This window comes from Ursus maritimus, unplaced genomic scaffold, assembly GCF_017311325.1.
Source record: "Ursus maritimus isolate PB19 unplaced genomic scaffold, ASM1731132v1 scaffold_16, whole genome shotgun sequence".
NCBI lineage: Eukaryota > Metazoa > Chordata > Mammalia > Carnivora > Ursidae > Ursus > Ursus maritimus.
Window position 1 is genome coordinate 2928129 of NW_024424008.1, and position 24428 is coordinate 2952556.

General features: G+C 37.9%; 2 protein-coding genes across 2 annotated transcripts; both read right to left on the reverse strand.

Annotated features, from left to right (window-relative positions):
• Positions 1-89: 89 nt before the first annotated feature.
• Positions 90-1085, reverse strand: LOC103681432 (olfactory receptor 2AG1-like). The gene is given in 2 exon segments (XM_008710995.2): positions 90-233; positions 236-1085. Coding segments are annotated over 2 exon segments (948 nt in total). The 5' UTR covers positions 1040-1085.
• Positions 1086-12878: 11793 nt separating this feature from the next.
• Positions 12879-13835, reverse strand: LOC103681431 (olfactory receptor 6). Its single transcript, XM_008710994.2, has one exon. It carries the CDS (start codon positions 13833-13835, stop codon positions 12879-12881), a length of 957 nt encoding a protein of 318 aa, XP_008709216.2.
• Between the last annotated feature and the right edge of the window lie 10593 nt (positions 13836-24428).

Genomic DNA, 24428 nt, shown 5'->3' on the forward strand with positions numbered 1-24428 from the left:
TTTCAAAATGTGGAAGATGTGAACTCAAAACCAAGAGCAGATATGGAGTCCCATCTAGAAGCTATAGGGCTTCCACATGACATTGGCATCTACTGTCTCTGGATGGACGTGAATCTCCCCAGTACTCTCCTGAAGGCTTCCATTACCTCCTTATTTCTCAGGCTATAGATAAGAGGGTTCAGTGTTGGAGTAATGATAATATAAAATACAGAGAGGATGTTGTCCTCTATGGCCTATGGTAGGGACTATGGTAGGAATTGGGCCAGATGTACATAAACATGGCAGCTCCATAGTACATTCCTACCACAGTCAGGTGAGAAGAGCATGTGTTGAGGGCTTTCTGCAGTCCCTCACCTGAGGACATGTGAAGGACAGCAATTAGGACAAATGTATAAGAGTCAAGGATAACAGCAAGGGTAAGGACGAGAAAGGTCACACCTATCACATATACCATGAGCACATATATGGAGGTATCTACACAGGCCAACTTCAGCAAGGACAGGATTTCACAGAACAGGTGCCTGATTTCCTGGGACATGCAGAAAGGAACGTGCATAGTATATGAAGTGTATATCACACCATTTAGGAATGCCAGAATCCAAGATGTTATCAGGAGCCAGCAGATCCTTGGCCTCATGAGGACCATGTAGTTCAGAGGATGACAAATAGCCACGTACCCGTAATAGGCCATTAACCCCAGTAGGAGGTCCTTTGCAGCTCCCAAAGTGAGAACTACTATCTGAAAGGTGCAGCCTTCAAAGGAGATGGTGTTCTTCCCACAGAGATAATCCGCAAGTATTTTGGGAGTAACTACAAATGCAAAGATCAAGTCCATGAGAGATAGCTGGCTGAGCAGGAAGTACATCGGCACATGGAGCCAAGCATCCATTGTAATGACCAAGAGCAGCAGGCCATTGCTGGTCAGGGCAAACACGCACGGGACAGCATTTGGGGCACAGAGTAGTTTAGGAGCCCCATTGTCATTCAGAATCCCTACCAAGATGAAGCCATTTCCCAAGGTGGAATTCCACAGCTCCATTCTGTGGTTTCTTTACCTATCTGAAATTACATAAGATCTTGGCAAAATAGTTCTGATGTGGTACCTGGGGACTTTCTGGCTTTACAATGTTATAGCCCTTGATCAGCAGGATTGGTTGTTCAATTTATCATATCATATTATACTTTTTCATTCATGAATTAACTCACCAAATATGTACTGATCACATACTCTTATAAGAGCACATTTCTTCTCACTTCTGATGTTTTCTTCAATGTTAGGGGAGTCCCACTGTACAATAATTCTGGGCTTATCTCTGCCTTTCATCCCATTTACGTTTTCTGAGAAATGTGGAGCAACTTAATGTGAAATATTAAAGGGAAAATCTGGACACATACTGTCCAGCCTTCTTTTCAGGAGATTCAGGGTCTTTGAGAGGGCCTAATATGTATCTCCCTCTATCCCATCCAGGTTTTGAACCAATTGAGAAAGAAGATATTTGTGCAGGCCAAAGTATTACCTCTATTTTTCATAAAGCAGAAATTCAAGAATGACTCTTATATGTCAGTGGACAATGGGCTTAGTAATACTAAGCCCCAAATGCATAATTACCTTTGCAATCACAGACAATATAGGAATAAATTGGTATTCCCACAAGGAAGGAATAGTGGGAAAGGGGAACAGATAGATCAAGTACTAGCCATAGTATCTTCCAAAAAAAGAGAAATTTACCCCAGTTCATTCTCCAATTTGATTATGTTTCTCCTTCCCTTGAGAAGAAACGAGAGAGTAAAGACTAGGTATCTTACATTACCATTCACTTGACATAGAGAAAGAACCATCCCCTCCCATTGCTCTTATGTGCCAGGCATTGTGATAGCTCCCAAGTATAGCAGGGAGTACATAAAATATAGAATACCTGACCACATTTTTTTTTTACCATCTCTGAGTTTTACTTTGTTTCTTAAAATTTTAATTCCAGTATAGTTAACATACAGTGTTAGTGTCATGTGTGCAATATAGTGATTCAACAATCCTATGTATTACTCAGTGCTCATCAAGATAAGTATACACTTACCTTGAAGAGTACACTTATCTTTAATTACATTCTTGTGAACAGCATTTAGAGATGGGTGTAATTACAAATGTGAAAACTCATAAAGGTAAATAATAATGGTTCTCATGTAGATTGGTAATTAAGGAAATACCTCTCTCAGACTGAATTTCAGGCTCAGTTTTTAACGATGAGCATGAATTATTCGAATGAAGAGGAGTGAAGAGGTACCCGAGCAGAGGATACACTGTATGCAGAATCTCTGAAAAAGAAAGGAGCTTATACTTTCTGAGGAGCTAAATAAAGACTGATGATGTGGGTACTAACTGAGATAAATATGGAGAGATACACATGTTCCAAGTCATCCTTGGCCTTTTAGGGGATATGGACTGCAGTGCAAAGCTCTACACACACACACACACACACACACACACACACACTCACATAGATGTGACACTAGGCAATTTATATTTTTAAAGGATAACTCTTACAGTTGTACAAAGGAGTAATAGGTAGAAGATGGGCAGGAGTAAGTTATATGTAAGTGATGAATCACTAAATTCTACTCCTGAAACCAATATTACACTAAATGTTAACTAACTAGAATTTAAATAAAAACTTGGAAAAACAATAAAAAAAGATATGTGCAGAAGCGATTGTGATCATACAGGTAAGATGAATCAGGGAAATAGCACAGGTATGATAGATTCAAGATACATGTTGGAAGCAGAAACAACAAAAATTGGTGATTGACTAGATATTTGCAATGGAAATAAGTCAAGAAAAGCCAGTTTGGGAGGTGATAACTAGAAGAATTAAGAGTGGGTAAGGAACCAGAAACTCCCAAGAGAATGAAGTCTATTTGCTCAGTGTGTATAGATAAATGAGATGGATGGAAGGAAAAGAGGTATTGACTTAGTGGGAAAGCTCGGAATTCAGGGACTGTTTCCTCTTGCAAAATGCATAGTCTTAGCATCTATTCTAGAATTAAGTGACTTATGTATCACAATGACAATATTACAATGTTCTGTATTGTCTACATATTTACCTCTGTCAGCTAACTTATGTTATCCAGTTCAACATGTTTCAGATCCTTATTCAATATTCCTAGTCCTTAATTATTTTTTATTTATTTTTTTATAGCCTGGAGAGACTGCTCTTATTGCTACTGGTGTCAGCCCCACTTGTCCTGAAGAGACTTAGTACACTTTATTGACTCACGTGCAGTAGGCAGGTAATGTCCTTACACAAGACTACTTCAAAGACAAATTTTCCAAAAAAGTTATTTTAAACTCTAATATTAAAATATCTCTGCCAATTCTGTCCCATTGTTGTCACCTCTGAATCAGCGTGGTGAATCCCAAAAGAAAAGGGGCAATTGCAGAGGTGTCTGAGGCTATTCCTGGAGTCCTGTACCTTATATATCATAGGTTATGGCCAGGGTCCAAAGAATTATTGTCAGAATAGTAGACAAAATATATTAAACTCTCATTATGTGCCAGATTTATTCTGAGAGCTTTCTTCCTTCAATCCTATGAAGTGGATGAATTATTAAATCTACTTTACTGATAAGGAAATAGGCACAGAGATATTATCTGGCTCTCTAGGATTATATAGTTACTGAATGACAGAGTCAGAATGTGAACCCAATCTGGTGCCAGAGAAACTTCTTAACTGCCATGTTATTCAGCTCATATTATAAAGAATTTTAAAACACATCATATTACTTTGCCTCAAGACAAGACCTCTAAGCTATATATATTTTGTATATCAGTAGGGAAACCCATTTTTTTCTAATAATATTTTTTATTATATTATGTTAGTCACCATACAGCACATCCCTGGTTTTTGATGTAAAGTTCGATGATTCATTAGTTGCATATAACACCCAGTGCACCATGCAATATGTGCCCTCCTTACTACCCATCACCAGCCTATCCCATTCCCCCACCCCCCTCCCCTCTGAAGCCCTCAGTTTGTTTCTCAGAGTCCATAGTCTCTCATGCTTCATTCCCCCTTCTGATTACCCCCCCTTTCTTTATCCCTTTCTTCTCCTACCGATCTTCCTAGTTCTTATGTTCCATAGAAGAGAGAAACCATACCCATACGCATTTTTTAAAAATAATTTTATTCTGGCTCACAAATGACTCAAATTGATCCTAAGCAAACAAAATTTTCTAGATCATGAACAGAATATTCCAAACCTATCTATAGGAAGCAAAATATGTAATATTTATAATATGTTAATATATGTTAAGCTAGCCCTCCTACTGTCAAATTCCTTCTTTAAGCATAATGATAGATTCAAAAATTTCCTTGCATGTCTGGTGTCTACCTGGTTCATTCCAATTCTTTCCATATAATAGGCTTTCTAATTAATATTAGGTCTGCATAATATTGGACCTTCAAAATTTCTCCTTAATATTCCAAATGCCTTCAAACCACCAATTTAAGGCATATATATAACACATTATTTAATTTTGACATTCCCCTGTGCGAGCTATTTTGACAGCTTTTGCAAAATCTTTCAGGAGTCAGCAAACACCAGGGAGACTTTGGGTTCTCAGGAAACAACAATCCAAGCCTGACAATACGAATACAACATTAAAACTTGCCACTCAGTCAATGTTCAAAGAGCATTTAAGCATTTGTCTAGTGAAATATATGTTTGGTGCCTAGTAGTAACCTAGTACTTTGATGAGCAAAAATTTTTGGTCGGTGCCCTTAAGAATTTCACAGTCTAAAAGGAAAGACATATCCTTAATAAACAGATATTCATAATACAATGTGGAAGAGGCGTAAATGAAGGATAGAGACTTTGTAGGACATCTAAATCTACAGGGCAGGAAAGAAAAAGTGAAGAAATATTTCACCCACTGGAATGGGTGGCTTAAATTATCTAAACATGTAAGTTATTTGAGTTTTAACAATATGGAACTAAAATGAGTCATTCCCATGGACACTAAAATCATCCAAAATAATGACAACTAGGGAATGAAAAGAAGGCTATGATCTAAGTCCCTAGGGTAACACTGAGGATGGATTTTAAAATTAAATATATCTTTGGCAAAGAGAACTGAGAGGAAATAATGACCTCAAGGTTATGTAACTCACTAGGCTTCTCCCTGGATTTAGTTTTATCTCCTGCAATCCATTTCTACACTGTTATAGAAATCTTAATATTACAACTCTGATGTTACTCTGTTACTTAACATACTTTAATAACTTCCCTCAAGATCTACTCCAATCTCTTGGCATATTATGCAACATAGTTCATAATCTGGGGCACCTGGGTGACTCAGTCAGTTAAGTGCCTGCTTCAGCTAAGGTCATGATCTTAGAGTCCTGAGATCGAGCCCTGTGTCGGGCTCCCTGCCCAGTGAGAGCCTGCTTCTCCCTCTGCCTGCTGTTCCACCTACTTGTTCTCTTTCTCTCAAACTCTTGCTCTATCTCAAATAAATAAATAAAATCTTTTTTAAAAAGTTCATAATCTGGCTAGGCTGATCTCTCCTGCCTCACTTCTTATAGTGAGACCTATCCTCCCCTCCCTCCTCCATCCCTATCCAAACCCCACTTCGCTCCACAGTGATCAATTTGGAATTGCCCAAGAAACTGTTTTCTCTTGCTGCTAGGCCTTTCCACCTGCATGTCCCTCTGCCTAGAATGCTTCATTTCTTTCCTCTCATCCCATCCTTCATACCCTTGATCTTTTATTCTTGGTTATAGCTTCCTGGTACTCCAGAACATCAGCTGCCACTACCTCCTAGAAACCTGCCTGTTTCTCACAGAGTGAGCAGCTACCCTGACTATGGTATTTACATATTCTTATACTGATCCTTAGATACAGGGTTTGTGTCTTATTCACAGGGTTTGTTCAACATACAGCACAGAGTCTGAATTATAGAATACCCTTAATGATTATTTGTTGAATGGATGAATGAGACCAACATTACTGCGGTGTTCATTACCAAGACTAACATTACTGAGATGGTCAAAGGGACAGGTAATGGTTCCTAACCAGCCACATTTCCTAACTAGGATCCTGCCCAATTCCTAATCACTCACAGACACTTACTTCATAATATCCACTCAAACGGAGATAAAATCCTTACCTCAGATGAATTAGAGACACTGCTGGTAGATTTTACCATAAGATGTAGTAGCTTGTTTGAGGGAGCCAAGGAGTGCAAACAGAAATTGGTGAATAAAGTGGCTTTTGCCAGTATTGGGGAGGGTACCAGCTGTGAGGAGGTATGTGAGATCAGTGATTCAGGGCCCTCCCATTCTTCTGGCTTTGCAGACCCCCTCTTGGGAATGAGCAACCTTGTCTCTGAGTGGCCAACACTACTGAGAGAAGATTCACATAGGAACAAGAAGCTGCCTGTCTCCTCTTATGTGAGGAGTTAGGATAGACTGCTTCTCTGACCCAGTCACCCTTTGAAGGAATTTTTCTAGCCACCAAGGAATTGTCAGGCTGAGATATTACTTAGAATTTTAAAAACACTTTCACTCCTACTGAGCTCTGAAGGAAAAGCTGAATAAAGGAAAAATCCAAGAAAGAGGCTATGTTAAGAAGACCCAAAAGTAGAACTTAAAATGCCTGGCCACACTTTCCCTGGTGGCCACAGTGAGCCAGGGCTCTGTCTTTTTTTTTTTTTTGAAGATTTTATTTGTTTATTAGAGAGAGAGAGAGCGCACGCCAAAGCACACTAGAGAGAGAGAGAGTGCACAACCAGGGGGAGCAGCAGGCAGAGGGAGAAGCAGGCAGGGAACACAATGTGGGGCTCGATCCCAGGACCCTGAGATCATGACCTGAGCCAAAGGCAGGTGCTTAACTGACTGAGCCACCCAGCTGCCTCCAGTGCCTTGTCTTTAAGGATGGCTCTTCTGCCTTCCTGTGTGACAATGACTTTGACCTTCCACTTATTTAAAAGGAAATCTCTCCCCAGCTGATGTGTTCCCTCACTGGAGATGCTAGCCTAGGAGACGGGATTTTAATAAATCCCCTAGGTGTGATTCCTGACCTTCCACCTCTGCTTTCTTCTCCTAGTTAATGAGCTCTGCTGGTCCAGAGAGAACCCTCCACCTGTAAAGGAAACATGGAGGGCCATTTTCATGTCTCTGACTGTGCACTTAGTGACCATGCCTTGGGATAGTACTGTGTATATATATATATGTCCCCCATGTGGGTATAGTGAAGACCCCACGTGGTCTCAGAAAAGCTGTGGAAGCAGGACTGTCTTAATCTTTCCCCAAGAGGTAATCCTTTGAACACAAATGAGTATCTCAGAGTAAATTAACCAGAACGAATGCATACAGAGTTTCCTGCTTTGTTTTCCCTCCACAGATCTGTTTTCTTTTTGAATTTTCTCATTCAATATTTATTGAACTCCTATGTGCTAGATGCAAGATGCTAAATTATATAGCAATGAAAAAAATAGACAACTGTCCCTCTGTCATGGATCTTACATTGGAACACTTGTAACATGGAAGGGGCAGCACTATGTTCTCGCTGGAAGAGACACTAACCCTGGATAAAGATTTGCCTTTCCTAAATGCAGTGCTTCTGTCAAAACTACTATCTGTGGACTTACAGAATGACCTTATACACTGTCATGCTATTTCACATAGCATTGCTTTTTTTTTTTCCTGTGACTTTTCTTTTTTTTTTTTAATAATTTTTATTTTGTTATATTAGTCACCATACAGTACATCCCCAGTTTTTGATGCAATGTTCGATGATTCATTATTTGCATATAACACCCAGTGCACCATGCAATATGTGCCCTCCTTAATAAATACCCATCACCGGCCTATCCCAATCCCCCACCTCCCTCCCCTCTGAAGCCCTCAGTTTGTTTCCCAGAGTCCACAGTCTCTCATGCTTTATTCCCTCTTCTGTTTACCCCCCCTTCATTCTTCCCTTCCTTCTCTTACCGATCTTCCTAGTTCTTATGTTCCATAAATGAGTGAACCCATTATTTCACATAGCATTGCTTTTGATCAATAAATGAAGTATACCTTACAGTAAATGAACTATAGCAAAGGGCCCATCCTCATGGAATTCACTATCTTAGCATGTTCTCCACCATCACTGAAGTAGCTGGTTAGATCGTATGGTGGGAAAACCTTTTAAAGATGCAGTTACAGCACCAGCTAGCTGTCAATACTTTGTAGGGCTGGGGTAATGTCCTCCAGGATGCTGTCTATGCTCTGAATCAGCATCCAATATATAGTGATGTTTCTCCCACTACCAATATTCATATGTCCAGGAACAAAGGGGTTAAAATGGGAGCAGCTCCATTCCTTATTACCTCTACTGAGTCTTAGAAAAACTTTTGCTTCCTGTCCCTGTGACTTTTCTAGTCTAGAGGCCTTAGTTCCAAAAGAAGGGATGTTTCCACTAGGAGATACAATAATTTCATTGAACTACGATTTGAGACTGCCACCTGGCCACTTTGGTCTCTTGTGTCTTAAATCAATAGGTGATTGATCCTGATCCAAGGGGAAATTGGTTGCTACTATATAATGGAGGTAAGGGAGAGTATGTCTGGAATACAAGAGATCTCTTGGGTATCTCTTAAAACTACCATGACTGTGATTATAGTTAATGGAAAATTATGACAATCTAGTTTAGGCAGTACTTCTAATGGCTCAGACCTTTCAGAAATGAAGGCTTGGGTTACCCTACCTGTCAAAGAACTATGAACCGCTGAGGTGCTTTTTGAGAGCAAAAAGAATATGGCATGGGTAGTTGAAGAAGGCAATCAGAAATACTAGTTAAGACCCTGTGAGCGGTTGCGAAAATGAGATGAGATTTGTAATAGTTTAATAGTTATTAGTATTTCTTCTATTATGAATACACACACGATATTTGGTATATAAATAAACGTATATCTATATATCACAAATATGTTTTCATTTTCTTATCTCCTTTATCCCTGTACCACCTAACATAAGATATATTAATAAATTAACTTTATATCACAGTATTTAAGTTATAGGATATCAAAGGAGAAGAGCAAACATTCTCCAAGGACTTCGCATCTTCTGGAGCAAAGGTTAGCCTATTTTCAGTTTTACACAGGATAGTTGTGTTGTGGTAGGTGGAAGTGTGACTTTGTTATTGTCTTGATTTGGAGATTGTGTGGTTTAAAGAGTGTGTACGAGTGCCAGGTTGACAAGAGATGGACTGTGGTGGTCAGTTTTATGTGTCAACTTGGCTAGGCTTTAGTCCCCAGTTTTTCCATCAAACATTAATCTAGGTGTTGCTGTGAAGGTATTTTGTAGATGTGATTAAAGTCTATAATCAGTTGACTTTAAGTATGGAAAATTATTCTAGATAATCTAGAGGAGCCTGATTCAATCAGTTGAAAGGCTATAAGAGCAGAACTGAGATTTCCCTGAGGAAAAATAGATTTCACCTGTGGGGAAGCAACTTCAGCTCATGCCCAAGACTTCCAGGCTGCCCTTCCTGACAGCCTGCCCTATACTTTTCAGATTTGCCTTGCCAGCCCCCACAATTGCATAAGCCAGCTCCACATAATAAATCTCTTAATTTATATCTCCCACTGGTTCTGTTTGTTTGGTTTAAGTCTTACTTGTACATCCAATACAAATTTTTCTGCGATAAAGGGAAAATGTTACCAATTTAGTCATCTAGAAAACTTCCTGCTACTCTCAGTTTTGACAATTTATCTATTACTTTCTTGCTGGTTCACTGTCTGATATCCAAAACCATAGCCTTTTCCTATCTACCTCCTTCTCTGCAGATTTCTATTCAGCTACAGGTCACTCTGTCTTTCCTTTTTGAATGCCACTCTTCCAGTTTTGAATAAAGTTATATAGTTATAACTGGAGTGCAACAGTAACAATGTAGCATAATTATAAAATCTAATTACATACAGCTTTTGATCTTCAATTTTTAAAATCTGAGTTGTGGATGAAGTTGTTAATTTTACTATTTTTCTACTTTCTGAATGTTTTAAACATTTAAAAGTAAAATATTTTAAATATTAAAGTAAAATATAAAAAGCAAACATCATAAATGGAGAAAGAACAATGTACTGTTATGGAAAAAATAAGTTAACTTTCTTGGAAAGCAAGTTCATCAAATAAATTAGAAGATAAGTAATGGGGCGCCTGGGTGGCTCAGTCGTTAAGTGTCTGCCTTCGGCTCAGGGCGTGATCCTGGCGTTATGGGATCGAGCCCCACATCAGGCTCCTCTGCTATGAGCCTGCTTCTTCCTCTCTCACTCCCCCTGCTTGTGTTCCCTCTCTCGCTGGCTGTCTCTATCTCTGTCAAATAAATAAATAAAATCTTAAAAAAAAAAAAAAAGAAGATAAGTAAGTACACAGAGGATTTGTATAACAAATGATCTAATGGCTATATAGAAAACTTTAAAAGTCAGACAGTCTAGGCCAGAAAGGCAATATCAGGTTATAAATATAGATGATACTTGAGGTTATAACAATAAATGACCACAGGGATGCTTAACCAAAATTGAAATGAATTTTAAGAATAAAAAATAAAATAGTGAGATTTCAAAATAGCATTAATTATCTATTAGGAATTAACAGAGATTTTTGAGCAGAAATATATATATATTTATATGTAAATATATAACGCTGCTCTCTTTTGATAAAAAGACTAGAAAATTCTAGCTTTGGGTAAGAAATTCTCTGATTCAAAATAGAGCATCTTATATTATTTTTAGTGTCTGTGTGAAAGCGATGGGCCCATTACGTTTCTTTTTGGCTAAAGAAAAATGGTACATATCATTATGGATATACAGTTGTTAGGCTAAAAGTAATGAAAGCCAGGAGACTATAACAGGTTTAGATAAATTGGAAACTACCACAGTTTATAAAATGTAATAATCTATATAAAATAAATTAAAACAATTTCATGTGACCTTATACAAAAACTTAATACCAAATGGGAAGACAATGTAGTTACAATGTAAATAAAATCAAATATGGTATTTAAGCCAATAACCCAATTAAAACTTATGAAATGTGGTTTCCAAAGTGTTGGGGTTAAGTAGTATGCCTGCAATCCTTAAATTCTTGGCAGACTATATTTCATTAACTCACTCATCCAATATTGTTGCTGAGCCAGACAGAATCCATCTCTCTTCTCTCATTTTATAATGGCTGAGTGAAAGCAGTTACTAGGATATTGCATCCACCTTTCCAAAATCAAAAGTAAAACAAATGAGAAGAGGGAAAATCCTGCATATCCAGGCCAAGTACCATCTAAGCAAAAGCACTTTGTGACCTCTTGTCAATGTCAATGCTTCCTTTACCTGAAAAGGAATGGGCTTTAATGAATTGCTACTAGGTTTTCTGAAGGTCTAGCTGCTGACTCTGTTACATCTAAAAGATTATATATGTAGAAATTCCAACAAAGGAAGAAAATTAAAGCCTGAAATTATATATTACACATATAATTTGTTGGAACTTCTACATTATAAAATTATAAATTTTATGTACAAATACATATCATAATATATAACTATATACACACCCAAACACATACATATACACACATATGTATATTAATCTTGTTTTCTCTCTGCCATGATAAGTTTTGCATGCTGTGTACCTTATGGTGTTTCTGTTCCATCCTAAAAGGAGTTGTCTCTCATATTTCCTTAAATTTGAAAAAGTAATTACAATGAAATATCATCAATTGATCATAAAAGGAACCAGGTCCCTAACCCTCTAGGACGCAGTAAACAGGTCCTAGCCATGAAACTGATGATTGCAGAATCTCTTTTTGTGAACTCCTCCTAAGACAGAGAGGGCTTTTAAAACAAAACAAAATCCGTGTTTTGATTTTTAACATTATCTTCAAAGTCCCATTAGAGGATACTTACTTTAAAAAATGAATGTACTTTCCCTGACTTAACCTAACAGTTTTACTGATTTTTCAGTGTGCCCATCCCTTTATTAGTTCTGAAGAGAGTATTTGGTTAGTTGAAATAATTAATACAATTTTCTTTTACTCTTTTTGTTCAACATTATTTGTGTTTTGCTTTTTTAACATAATATTTTTGTTGTGTGTTTTCCTTGAGCAGTTCTTAGTCCTTGAAAGTATTGACATTTCATGATTTATTTCTTCTTAGAGGTTTTCAAAAGAACAAAGAGAAAATTTACTTTTTTAAAATATTTTTTTATTATATTATGTTAGTCACCATACAGTACATCCCAGGTTTTTGATGTAAAGTTCAATGATTCATTAGTTGCGTATAACACCCAGTGCACCATGCAATACGTGCCCTCCTTACTACCCATCACCAGCCTGTCCCATTGCCCCACCCCCCTCCCCTCTGAAGCCCTGTTTGTTTCTCAGAGTTCATAGTCTCTCATGTTTCATTCCCCCTTCTGATTACCCCCCTAAATTTACTTTTAAAAAAATTGAATAAAGTTCATTCTAATCTGCCATTAAAAATAAATAAATAAATAAATAAACAAATAAATAAATAAAACAAAACAAAACAAAATCAAAATGGAGAAATCCCACCAAGAACTCTAAAAACTAGTTGGTTAATAACTGATTATTTCTTAGCATCTTTATAAAAATAAAATGATTTTATAACTCTGGTACCAATGCACATCTCATAAAATTCTGGTTATTTCACTCACCACATTATAAAAGGAAGCATTTAATTAAAGCCTAAAAGAAAAGATTTTCTTTGATATCTGGCCTCTTATCCTTTAATTGTGTACTAAGTCAGTATGTTTATAATTGCAGACTTTCACCTAATGTAGGTGCATTTTGAGATTAACTCAAATGAAAAGAGAAGGAATGTCTGAGTCTCTTTAGCAAAGAGAATCTTTCAAGAAAAGGGCTTGGCCACTTGACATGGTTTTTCTGATGGCATCTTTGACCTCCTTGTTCCTCAGGCAGTAGATAATAGGGTTGAGCAGGGGAGTAAAGACTGCATATATGGCTGAGATCAATTTGTTAGAATTCAATGAAGCAATGGCCCGAGGTCGGACATACATGAAGATCACAGCTGTATAGAAGATGACCACCACTGTTAGGTGAGAGGCACAGGTGGAGAAGGCCTTCCGCTGCCCAGTGGCTGAGGGAATGTGCAGAATGCTAGAGACAATGAAGCCATAGGAAAGGACAGTGGCTGAGAGAGGAAACACAAGGATGAGAATGGCTAGCACAAAGTCTACCATCTCAGCCATAGAAAAGTCCATGCAGGCCAGTTTGAGGATTGGGGAAACATCACAGAAAAAATGGTTCAAGATATTATTGCCACAGAAAGCAACTTGGGAGATGAAGTATACCTTTGCCATGGAGGTGGTGAAGCCACTCACCCAGGAACTGATTGTCAGCTGCACACAAAATCCTGTGGTCATCATGGCTGGAGAACGAAGAGGACAACATATAGCCACGTAACGGTCATAGGCCATGGCAGCCAAGAGCACACATTCAGTACAGGCAAGTGAGATGAAGAAATAGAGTTGGATCATGCATCCCAGAAAGGAGATGGTATTGGGACGAAGTAGGAATCCAGCCAACATCTTGGGTACTGTGACAGATACATACCAAGTCTCCAGAAACGACATGGTGCCCAGAAAATAGTACATGGGCTTGTGCAGAGACCCAGTGATCCATACAGTGAGAATGATGACCAAATTCTCCAACAGAACAAACAGGTAGGTGATGAGGAAAAGGAGGAAAAGCAGAACCTGTAGCCAAGGGGAAGTAGGGAAGCCCACCAGGATGAATTCACTAATATGGGTGATATTTTCTTTTGACATGGTTAGGACACCAAAAGACAAAGGATTTAATGAAAATAGCACAAGTGAGATCCACATTAGCAGCAAGGTGCCCTTGGGCTATTGGTACTTTATCATTAAACTTAACCCTAGTGCCACAATCTGGTCCTGGGGTGTGATTTGAGAGTCATGAGAGGACAAGATCCTCTCCAGAAAATCAGACATTAGAACAGAACCTGAAAACAAATCCACCAAAGACACAAAGTTAAGAGTCTCAAAGCAGAATCATGAGGTCAGATTCAGGATTTAGGCCTTCAAATCTGGGTTAGAAGGAGGGCTTCAGGTAGTCCTAGGAGTAAATACTTTACTTATCAGCATATTTCCAGATTTCACAGGCAGCTATAAGGCAGGAAACCATCATGATTGGAGTAAGTGCCAAAGCTGATCTAGGGCAAGGCCAGGAAGCAAGGTAGTTCAAATTCCGGAGAACATAAAAGCAGAATATCAACTGGAAAACACCCTTCTGACAGGAGAATTGCTGACTTTGGCCAACTCCTCGGCTATATAGTATTTCTCTTGAAAATGCTGGCAAAACTGGTTAACACTTACTTGCCTATTTTTAGGGCCATGGCTTAAAAAATTGAAGAAATGTCTGCTCTATTGAGTAATTAAATACATTTGGATTTTTTAGATGGCTCCTAATAGTAATTATATATATATATATATATATAGAGAGAGAGAGAGAGACTATATATATATATATATATATATATATATATTAGTTGTATATATACATATAAAATAGTTCACATTTGATCTCAAATTAATTTGTACAGTTCATCTATACCCTCTCCAAAGACTGGTTCAAAATTTTTATACTACCAGAATTGTTACCTGATTAATTCTATCTACTCCTTGACTCTGAAACTTCTCCTCAATATGGATACTGCTGAGCACAAGTTGCATTTAAGGAGCTGCCTTGAGAGTGGAGAGTCAGGAACTTCAACAACTCAGAAGAGTCCTGGGCTTCCTAGGGTACAGTAGGATCTGAAGAGAGAATTGAAATTTAAAAACACTTTCTTCACAAGTGGGGATAGAAGAAAGAGAAAAGTAGAGATAAAAGTTTGAGCACTGGGTGTTATATGCAACTCATTTAATGAATCATTGAACACTACATCAAAAACTAATGATGTACTGTATGTTGGCTAATTGAATTTAAATTTTTAGGAAAGGGGGAAAAGCCAATAAAAAAAGTTTGCTTGACATTATAAATAAAATTAATCTGAAAAGAGAAACATATTTTTCAAGCACACCAGTAGAGATGACCTGGAAAGGGAAAGGCATAATTTAGGGACCTGAAAAGCACAAGATACAGAATTTTCTAAATGTTTAGTACTGATTTCTGATTTATTATATACCGTGTGGGCCAAAGCCCCCAGATCTCCAATAAAGTAGTTGGTTATACGTGTTGGAAAAATTACCACGGTAAAATAGAACTCAAATTTGACTTCTTTCTCCACTAAAAATAATTATCCTTTAATTAATTTTTAACGACTCTCTCAGGGAGGTCATTTTTGCCCATTGTGAGGCAGTATGGAAGTACCTAGCCTAAACTGAACCAATTACAGAACAAGACTGTGAAGGAATTTTTACATGTGAATGCACACTCATTCTTGTCTGTTATTTTAGGAATCATAGAAAACAAAAGAGTAGCATAAGAGACTTGACAATGACAAAAGGAGCTCCAATACTCAGCATATACTAAAGCATGAAGAAAACTTCAGACCACTGGAACAAATAATTTTAAGAGCTGAATTCTTGTCCATTATCTATCTCTTACCAATTTTGCAATCTGAAGCAAACCTCAGATTATCTAAATTTTAATTCCCTTGAGAGTGAAAATGAATGCAGACAATTTATAGCATTGTTAGTGGTTAAGAGAAAGATCTATTTAATATTTATTGGGGCCTGGTCCCACAATGCATTTTGAAAATATAAAGATGAAAAAGTCAGATATCCTTATTCAAAGTCTTTAGAAGTAGATTACACAAGTAAACAAGCTGTTATAGTCCAATGTGTTACAGCCATAAGATAGATACGTATTCAAGTAGTCCATATGAGGAGGGTCCTAACATTGCCTTTAGAAGTGTTTTATTATTATTATTATTATTATTATTATTATTATTATATGTTAGTCACCATACAGTACATCATTAGCTTTTGATGTAGTGTTGCATGATTCATTGTTTGCATAAAACACCCAGTGCTCCACGCAATATGTGCCCTGCTTAATATCCTTCACCAGGCTAGCCCATCCCCTCACCCCCTCCCATCTAAAACCCTCAGTTTTCTTCCTGGAGTCCATAGTCTCTCATGGTTCATCTCCCCCTCTGTTTTCCTCACATTCATTACAAAAAAAAAAAGTGGCCTTCAAAGAAAACAATGGATAGAATTGGAGGGTACTATGCTGAGTGGAAGTCAATCAGAGAAAGACAATTATTATATGGTTTCACTCATATATGCAATATAAGAAACAGAGCAGAGGACCATTGGGGAAGAGAGGGAAAACTGAATGGGAAGTCATCAGAGAGGGAGAAAAACCGTGAGAGACACTTAACTATAGGAAACAAACTGAGGGTTCCTGGAGGGGAGATAGGGATGGGGTAATTGGGTGATGGGCATTAAGGAGGGCATGTGATGTGATGGGCACTGGGTGTTATATGCAACTGATAAATTGTTGAACACTTCATCTGAAACTAATGATGTACTGTAAGTTGGTTAATTGAATTTAAATTTTTTAAAAAAGGAAGAAAGCAATGGAGCTTTTTAATCTGCATCTGGGCAGCTGAGCCCTGCTAGAGAAAAATCACAAAAGAAGACAGATGATACTGCCACAAAAGAAGACAGGTGACACTGCCATAATTTATGGTCATGGAACTCAACTGATTCACAAATAATGGCTGGCTATCCTACACTATGTTTTAAATCAATTCACTCTCCACACTTCCCAAAGACTCTTTGCTGTGATCGCCAATCTGCCACCCTTACTCTCTTCTCTCTCAGCAGACTATTTTACCTTTTATTTTACAAATGAGGCTATAGGAGGCATATTTATTCCATTTCCTGCTATCAATTCATTGTGCTCACTTTCTCACATCTTTGCCCATTCCTTCTTTACTTCTTATCCAAGACCAGTTCCTCTGTCTGCTCTACACATCTCATTTTTCAGGAAAATCATCTATCAGAGACCCCATCTCTTTCTGTATATTAAAATCATTCTTTTCACAAATATTCATTGAACATCTACTATGTGACAGGCACTATTCTAGATACTTGAACTAGCTCACTGAACAAAACAGACAAGAGCTCTAATATTAAGAAGTTACATCCTAGTGGAAGGATACAGGTAGTAAATACAGTTCTTCTCAAGACTTTGAATAAATACAGTAGGGATATAAATGTAAGAATTGATAAGTTCTGTGGAGAAAATAGAGCAAGGAAGGTAAAGAAAATCAGGACTGCAGAGAGTTGAGCAGGTTCATATTTCAAATAGGATGATCATTATAAGCCTCATTGAGAAGAATCATGAAGAAGTTGATGGTCATTTGGTTGTCTGATGGGAGAGCTTTCCAGACAAAGGGACCAGGTAGTTCAAAGACCCTAAAGTGAAATAAAATGTGAGAACAGCAAGTCCAGTTGGTTGGTGTAGAGTGAGTGGAAGGGAGAAATGAAATCAGAGAAGAAGGGGTAGGAGAGGTGATGATGAGCAGATCACCACAGGCCTTTTAAGCAGTTGTAGTAATGTTGGCCTTTACTCTGAGTAGATTGGGAATACTTGGAAAGGGTTAGAGCAGTTGAATGACCTGATCTTGTTCATGTTTTAAGAATTCTTCTGGCATTGGTCACATGGGTGGCTCAGTCAGTTAAGTGGCTGCCTTTGGCTCAGGTCATGAGCTCAGAGTCCTGAGACCAAGCCCCATGCCTGGTGCTCCCTCTTGCCACCCCTGCTCATGCTCAATCTCTCTCTCTCTCTAATAAATAAATAAAATATTAAAAAAAGAGAATTCTTCTGGCAGGTTCTTCTTATTTAAATCATTTCCTACAATTTTGAAATGGTTGATGAATTATCTCTTTCTAAAAATAATTCTTCTTTACTGGTCATATTTTTGCACCTGCCTGAAAAAATTGTGCATCAATTCCTCTCTTTCCTCTCCTTTGATTGCCTACTTTCTACTGCTACTACCTCTCTGGTAATATTGCCATTTAAAAAATCTTAGCTTTAGTTTCCCACTCCCTGACTTCTCACCTAACCTTAGCCCCCACTTCTTCAACCCTACCACGACAGTTCCATGTACTGAGAACACTAAGACAAATAGATATTGGAGCTACTTAGTAAAGGAGAAAGAAAAGGGAAGACAATTAGAATATAATGTAATAAGCATTGAAATAGAATATTGAGCATTCTAATTATCAATAAAGTACTAAGTATTGGGAACCCAGGGTAAAGAATAACTCTTTGACAGAGGAGCCCAGAAAGCCCCTTCACAAAGGAGGTGCCATTTGAACTGAAATGAAGCTTGTAGAGTTTTGGAGAGGAGGTGAAATATCAAGGAGACAAAACAGCAAATGCAAAGGCACAAAGTAAAAATAAAAAGTTAATGATGTAATGATATGCATTTTGATTAGAAAGAATTGGTGGCGTGGAGGAGGGAAATGGATCAAGATAAGGCTGGAGCATGAGGTTATATATGACTAGTCCTCTTCACACTTTTTCCCATAACTTTTTACTAATTACCTCCCCATTTCCAGCACACTGAGTCCTACAGCATCTGACAAAATACCTCTTGTCACACTGACCACATGTGGAAAAAAAGATGAGTCTCATTTGCACATTCTCTAATTTTAGCCTGAACTCCCTTGATTTTTAAGATTAGTATTTCATTCTTGAAACTTTGAGGAAGTTGATATTACTGTATTTCCTCCAGCATGACCTAGATCTCTGCACACACTCCACCATTCTGAGTACGTGAATGTGGGCCACATAGGACTACTGTCCTTCACTTTCTCCAAGTTTTCCTACTTGGCCTTCATCATCTTCACTCCTCATCTCTTCCTTCCCCAATATAATCTGTCCAATAATAAAAATATTCATCATTTACTGGGTATCTATCATATGGCAGAATTTGTACTAGGTTCTTTCCGTATTTCAGCTCACTTAATTCTCACAACAATCTAATAAGGTAGATAATATTGGTCCCACATTACAGATAATAGGGTCAATAATTTGGCTAAATTCATACAAGTAAAAAGTAGTGGAGATGGAATTATAACCTAAAACTATTAGTTCCCAGAGCCTATGCTCCTTCTACTAAGTAATAATCCTCCCTCTTTAAGTATTGCTTCCCACCTCTCTTGCTTCTCACTGCCACGCTCCCAGTTCACACCCCAGTATTGTGTGTATCCAATCTGCTTTTTTCTTATTTCTTTACCATCTCGTCCATTCTCCTGATCTTCAGTCTTAACCCTCAAATTGAAACCAATTTTCCTTTTTATTCAAGTTTTTCATGTCCAAGCTCCTCATAGCTTTTATACCAATGTGAGCCTTGTGATCAGGTTAAGTTCCAAAACTTGATTTCTCTAGTCATTTCCCATAGTAACTTGCCTCCCAAATATGTATAACATTTAAGACCTCCTAGTACTCATGATGCTTTACACCCCATCCCTAGTTAGACCTCCATACATGTCTGAATCTACATGGCCTTTCCCACTGCACATTGACCTCTGATCCAGCCACTGACCTGGTATGCTCCACTTAGTCACCATTTCCTAACCCCGAAGGTCTTTATTAGGAATAGAGTGTTGGTTCAGTCAGAGGAGGGGCTCACTGATTGAGTCAAAGGAATAGATGCATGTGTATTTTTTAAAAGATTTTATTTATTTATTTATTTATTTATTTATTTATTTATTTATTTGACAGAGTGGGTGAGAGAGAGAGCATGAGTCGGGGGAGGGGGGGCAAGGGCAGAGGGAGAGAGAGAAGCAGACTCCTCTTGGAGCAAAGATCCTGACATAAGCCTTGATCCCAGGACCCTGGGATCATGACCCGAGCTGAAGGCAGATGCTTAACCAACATAGCCACCCAGGTGCCCCTAGATTGATGTGTATTACTTGGAAGATACTATGGGTGGGAAATAGAAGGGAGGGGGAGTTAGGTGAGAACCCAGGGGATAGTGCAAATAGAGGGATGTGGTTTGTATAATTTAGGTGGAAGATAGGATGGAAAGAAAAATTGAAAGTTCAAGTCTCAGCAAAGGTAGAGTGGGCATGCATTACAAAGGGCTAGAACCCATACAGGCTATCAAAAAGGACTTGTCCACTGGAGACAACATACATAGATACTAAACAGCATTCCTTTCTCCAGACTGAGCGATTTTGCTAAAATAAATATGATTATGGTCTCTCCAGTTCAAATCCTGTAGTGACAACTGTACATCTGAACTCCTTACATTGCATAGCAGGTCTCTCATGATCTGACTCCCCACATTCCTCATGTCTTAATCTTCTTCCTTTGTTAGATACGCAACTGAAGCTCAAGCCACATTGAAGAATTTTTAGTTTTCAGGGCAACATCTTTCTTCAAGACCGTGCAGTTGTGCATACTGTGTCCTCTACCTGAAACTCTTTGTAGCTCTTGCCATCTGGCAAAAGCCTACTCAGTTCATCCTCTCTATAAACCCCCTACCCACCTTCTTCTATCACCTACCTCCTGCCCATCATCCCCAGCTATCTGGTTTTGTAACATTTTGGACCTTAGAGCATCATACCATGATAACATGTATCACTTTGCTTACCTTTCACCGCTACTAGATTTGTGAGCTCCTTGAAAATACCAATTTTATCCTGTTTTCATCTTATTCATCTTTTTATCTCTAGTGTCCAGCATAGTTCCTGATGCATGGCTGGCACTCAATAAGCAAATAATTCGTGATATTTAATTAAGAATAGGTGTCTTACCATAGTGCATTCTGTTTACTTCTCTTTAGGGATCTGGGTGAAGTAGGTTGTTTTGGTTGAGTCTGGTGTGGAGACCTTGGTTCAGTTGCCCAGTGGCCAGATGTGTGGAGGGGTACTCACAGAGAATATGGCCTATGTTGCCTCTCCACCTGAAAGGACTTGCAGATAAGTTATAGAAAGGAAAAGGGGAAAGGAAATAAAAAAGAGCCTTTGGAATAGCCTGATCTAAAATCCTGGAAAATTGTTTCTCTATGAAACTCAAGAGTTCCATGACTTTGTGATTCTCCTTGCCTGGGAAAGACTCTGGGGTCCAGATGGATTATAAGGAAATGAAAATTTAATCAGCTATTGATTCAAAGAAAATGTAACATAACCAAAATGCAAAGGTTACTTCTTGGCCTGTTGAATGCCCCTGTTGGATGATAGCCCAAATGAGAAGAAATTTTTCTGTTTTGTATGTTTTTTTTTTCTGTAGCTGTTTTATGTGTATCTTTTACCATTCCTCTCTCTCTTGCTCTCATTCTGTTTCTCTGCCACTGAACTTGGGCTGGCTTTGCATGTTGACTCTTCCCACAGACCTACCTCATTCAGGTAGAACCTGGAGATGAATAGGTCAAGGACGCAACAAGCCCGCTGCTCAGTAGAGACAACCATTCTTTAAAAGACACATCCTTGGGGATCTGGTTCACAAGTGCTATAGGATTTTCAAGAACAACAGTGACAAAGAAATTAGAGAAATTTCCCTAGTGATCTCCAAAGGTCAACAAACAGAGAAGATGCTAGATGATTATCAGATGGAGAAACAGAGAACAGCAACAGTTTCATAGCAAATCAGCCTGGGATTGATCCTAATCCTGATTCCAAGCCTTGATTTTCTTTTCTGTCTCTGGTTGTCTGGGAGGTAACTATTACTCATGATGTAGGACTTTCAGGCATTATTATTACTCAAAGCAGTGCTGGTGAGAGGCTAAAAATACAGAAAAGATGATTGAACAGTGTTAATAGTACAAGCTAAACTCTAGGGAGAAGCACAACTTTCTCTCTATTCCCTTCACTCAAGAGAAGAGTACTCCTAAGCATCAAAGACAAACAACTGTACATAGAGTTAAGGATCAAGCTTTGGGGGGTGAAGCAAATTTAGAAGTTGCCAGTTTTGTCTCTTATCTTTTAAGGAAACTTCTCTTATCTTGGCTCTTCCTTTTGGAATGTTTTACATTACTCTTCTCTTCTGTGTTTCATGTGAATAGTTATTGAGAATAACCTGAGGAAGCGGTTTTAGAAGGAGGAATATCCATTTCTAGAGACCCAAGAAGAAAAAAAGCAGGGATTCCAAGCAAAGGAGGGCAGGAGGCAAGGCAAAGGGCATGTGAAACAGGCAGCTGATGGCATCTCTGCTCTAAACCTTAAGATTGAAAGCTTCTCTTTGCTCATTTAATCTTTTAATGTCTCCTTTAACCACCAAAATGTTAAGACCTTGAGGGCTGTGTTTAGACTGTGGGTGGGTCTGGGGGAAAGTACAAAGAGGCTGCTCAGACTTTTAAAGTCTAGGAGTTAGATCAGAACAAGAAATGACCTTGTGTCTCAGATCTGGTCCAGGCCTGCTGACCAATTAAGAGACTGAGGACACATAATCTAACATGCAACAGAATGTGTCTTTGCCTACAATATTCCTTTTGCATGCATCTCTCTTTGAAAACGGCATGTGTGGTAGCAGCAGCTGAAGGCTATTGTCCAATATTTGAAAATTTTCTTAGTTTCCTGTTAAATACTTTTGATTAGAAGTAAGACCATCAAACGTAAGTAGAATTTTGGTGCCATCTATATAGCATTAAAGTGAACATATTTTCTGGACTAAAATTCATAAACAAGAACAGAGATAATTTTTTATGTGTGGATTTTTTTATACAAACACATAGTTATAATCTATGTTAATTTATATAAAAATATATCAATTTATCCATTCAATTAGTGAATATTCAAAAGGTGAATATCCTTTATTAAAAATAAATTTAGGTGAAGTGATTATGAAATTCAACAAGAAAATAGTTATTACTATATTTATGTGAATATTTTCATCATTCATCTAATGTGAGGGCTTACGTGATATTTTTCCGTTTATGCTTATAAGGAACTCTGCTTCTGTCAATATTCATAAAGTTTACTGACTTGGTTGATTTGATTATCAGTAGCTGAAACACTGGAATTCTAGGATAATTCCAGATACCTTAGAAAGTAATTAAACTATCCATTCAAGCTCTCATGCCAGAAACCTTTGAATTATTCTAAACTTTAATTCCTTTACCCTGAAACACCTTCGTCAATCAAATGACTAAGTTCATCTCTATTTAAAAAATTCAAGGACTACCATCAGTAGGGACTTAAGGACATCCGTGAGTACATAAGAGCAAGAGCAACTCTTAACAGAAAACTGAGACTAACTAATAAATAACAATTTTCCCAGGGTGATTGTGTCATCAGTGTTCTGTTATAGGTAACGGAATTCACCTTAGTTAGTTTAGGTAGAAAGAGAATTTGATTCTTTAAAATCATGGAGAGAGCTGGCATTGGGGCTTTAGGCTGAACCCCAGGAACAACATTCAACCTCCAGAATCCCCTCATCTCAATCACTGTAGAAAGAGTTGCTGCTGCTACTGCTGCTGCTTCCTCTTCAGGGCTGATGGACCAGAATCAACTGGCTCCAAAACTGGCCATAATTTATATCAGATAAATCAATGTCCCACATCCTCCCTCCCTCTGCATATGACTTATGTGTGAAGCAGAGTCCCATATAAGCACATTGGAGAGGAACCTAAAGATGAACGAAATCTGAGAACTGTAGGTTTAGGTTTTCCAGCCTCAGCTTGTTAGAAAGTATTGAAATGGATATGAAGAACTAACACATGATATTTACCTCAGTCTAAAAATTGGAAGAGTTTGAAAGAATAGGGTATGTAAAAATTAGAGCTATGCCAGAAGATTTGGAAGGTGTGGGCACTCTAGCTTTTGACTGAGAGTAGACATACATTCACACAGGGATTTACTCATCAAATATCTATTGACTATTGAATAGATAATAAATAGAAATAATTTTTAGTAATTGTGAGTCATACAGAAATGTCTATGATATAAGAAACTTATAATCTAGTATGAGAAATAATATGTATATTTGAATCATTATCAGAATAAGACAGAGTCTGGAACAATGTTATAACCAAGATATGGTCACACTAAATAGGAGTTAAATACAGCTAGAGATCATTTCTTTCTAATAGTGTGGGGATAAATAACCAAAAGCTGGAAGTTGGAAAAAATGAGGAAAGCTTCATGGAGGACTTAGGACTGCAGCCCAAGTTTTAAAGATACTATGATCAATCCTGTTTATCTTATATTTTGATGAAAAATTTAGAATAATATGTCAAACACCATGCCAGATGTTTCACGTATATCCATTACAATTTTTTTTTATTTGAGTATAGTTGACACACAATGTTATATTAGTTTCAGGTATGCAACATAGTGGTTCAACAAGTTCATAGGTTATGTTATGGTCACCGCAAGTGTAGCTAACATCTGTCACCATTCCATTACTGGAAGCCTGTATCTACCATTCCCCTTGATCCA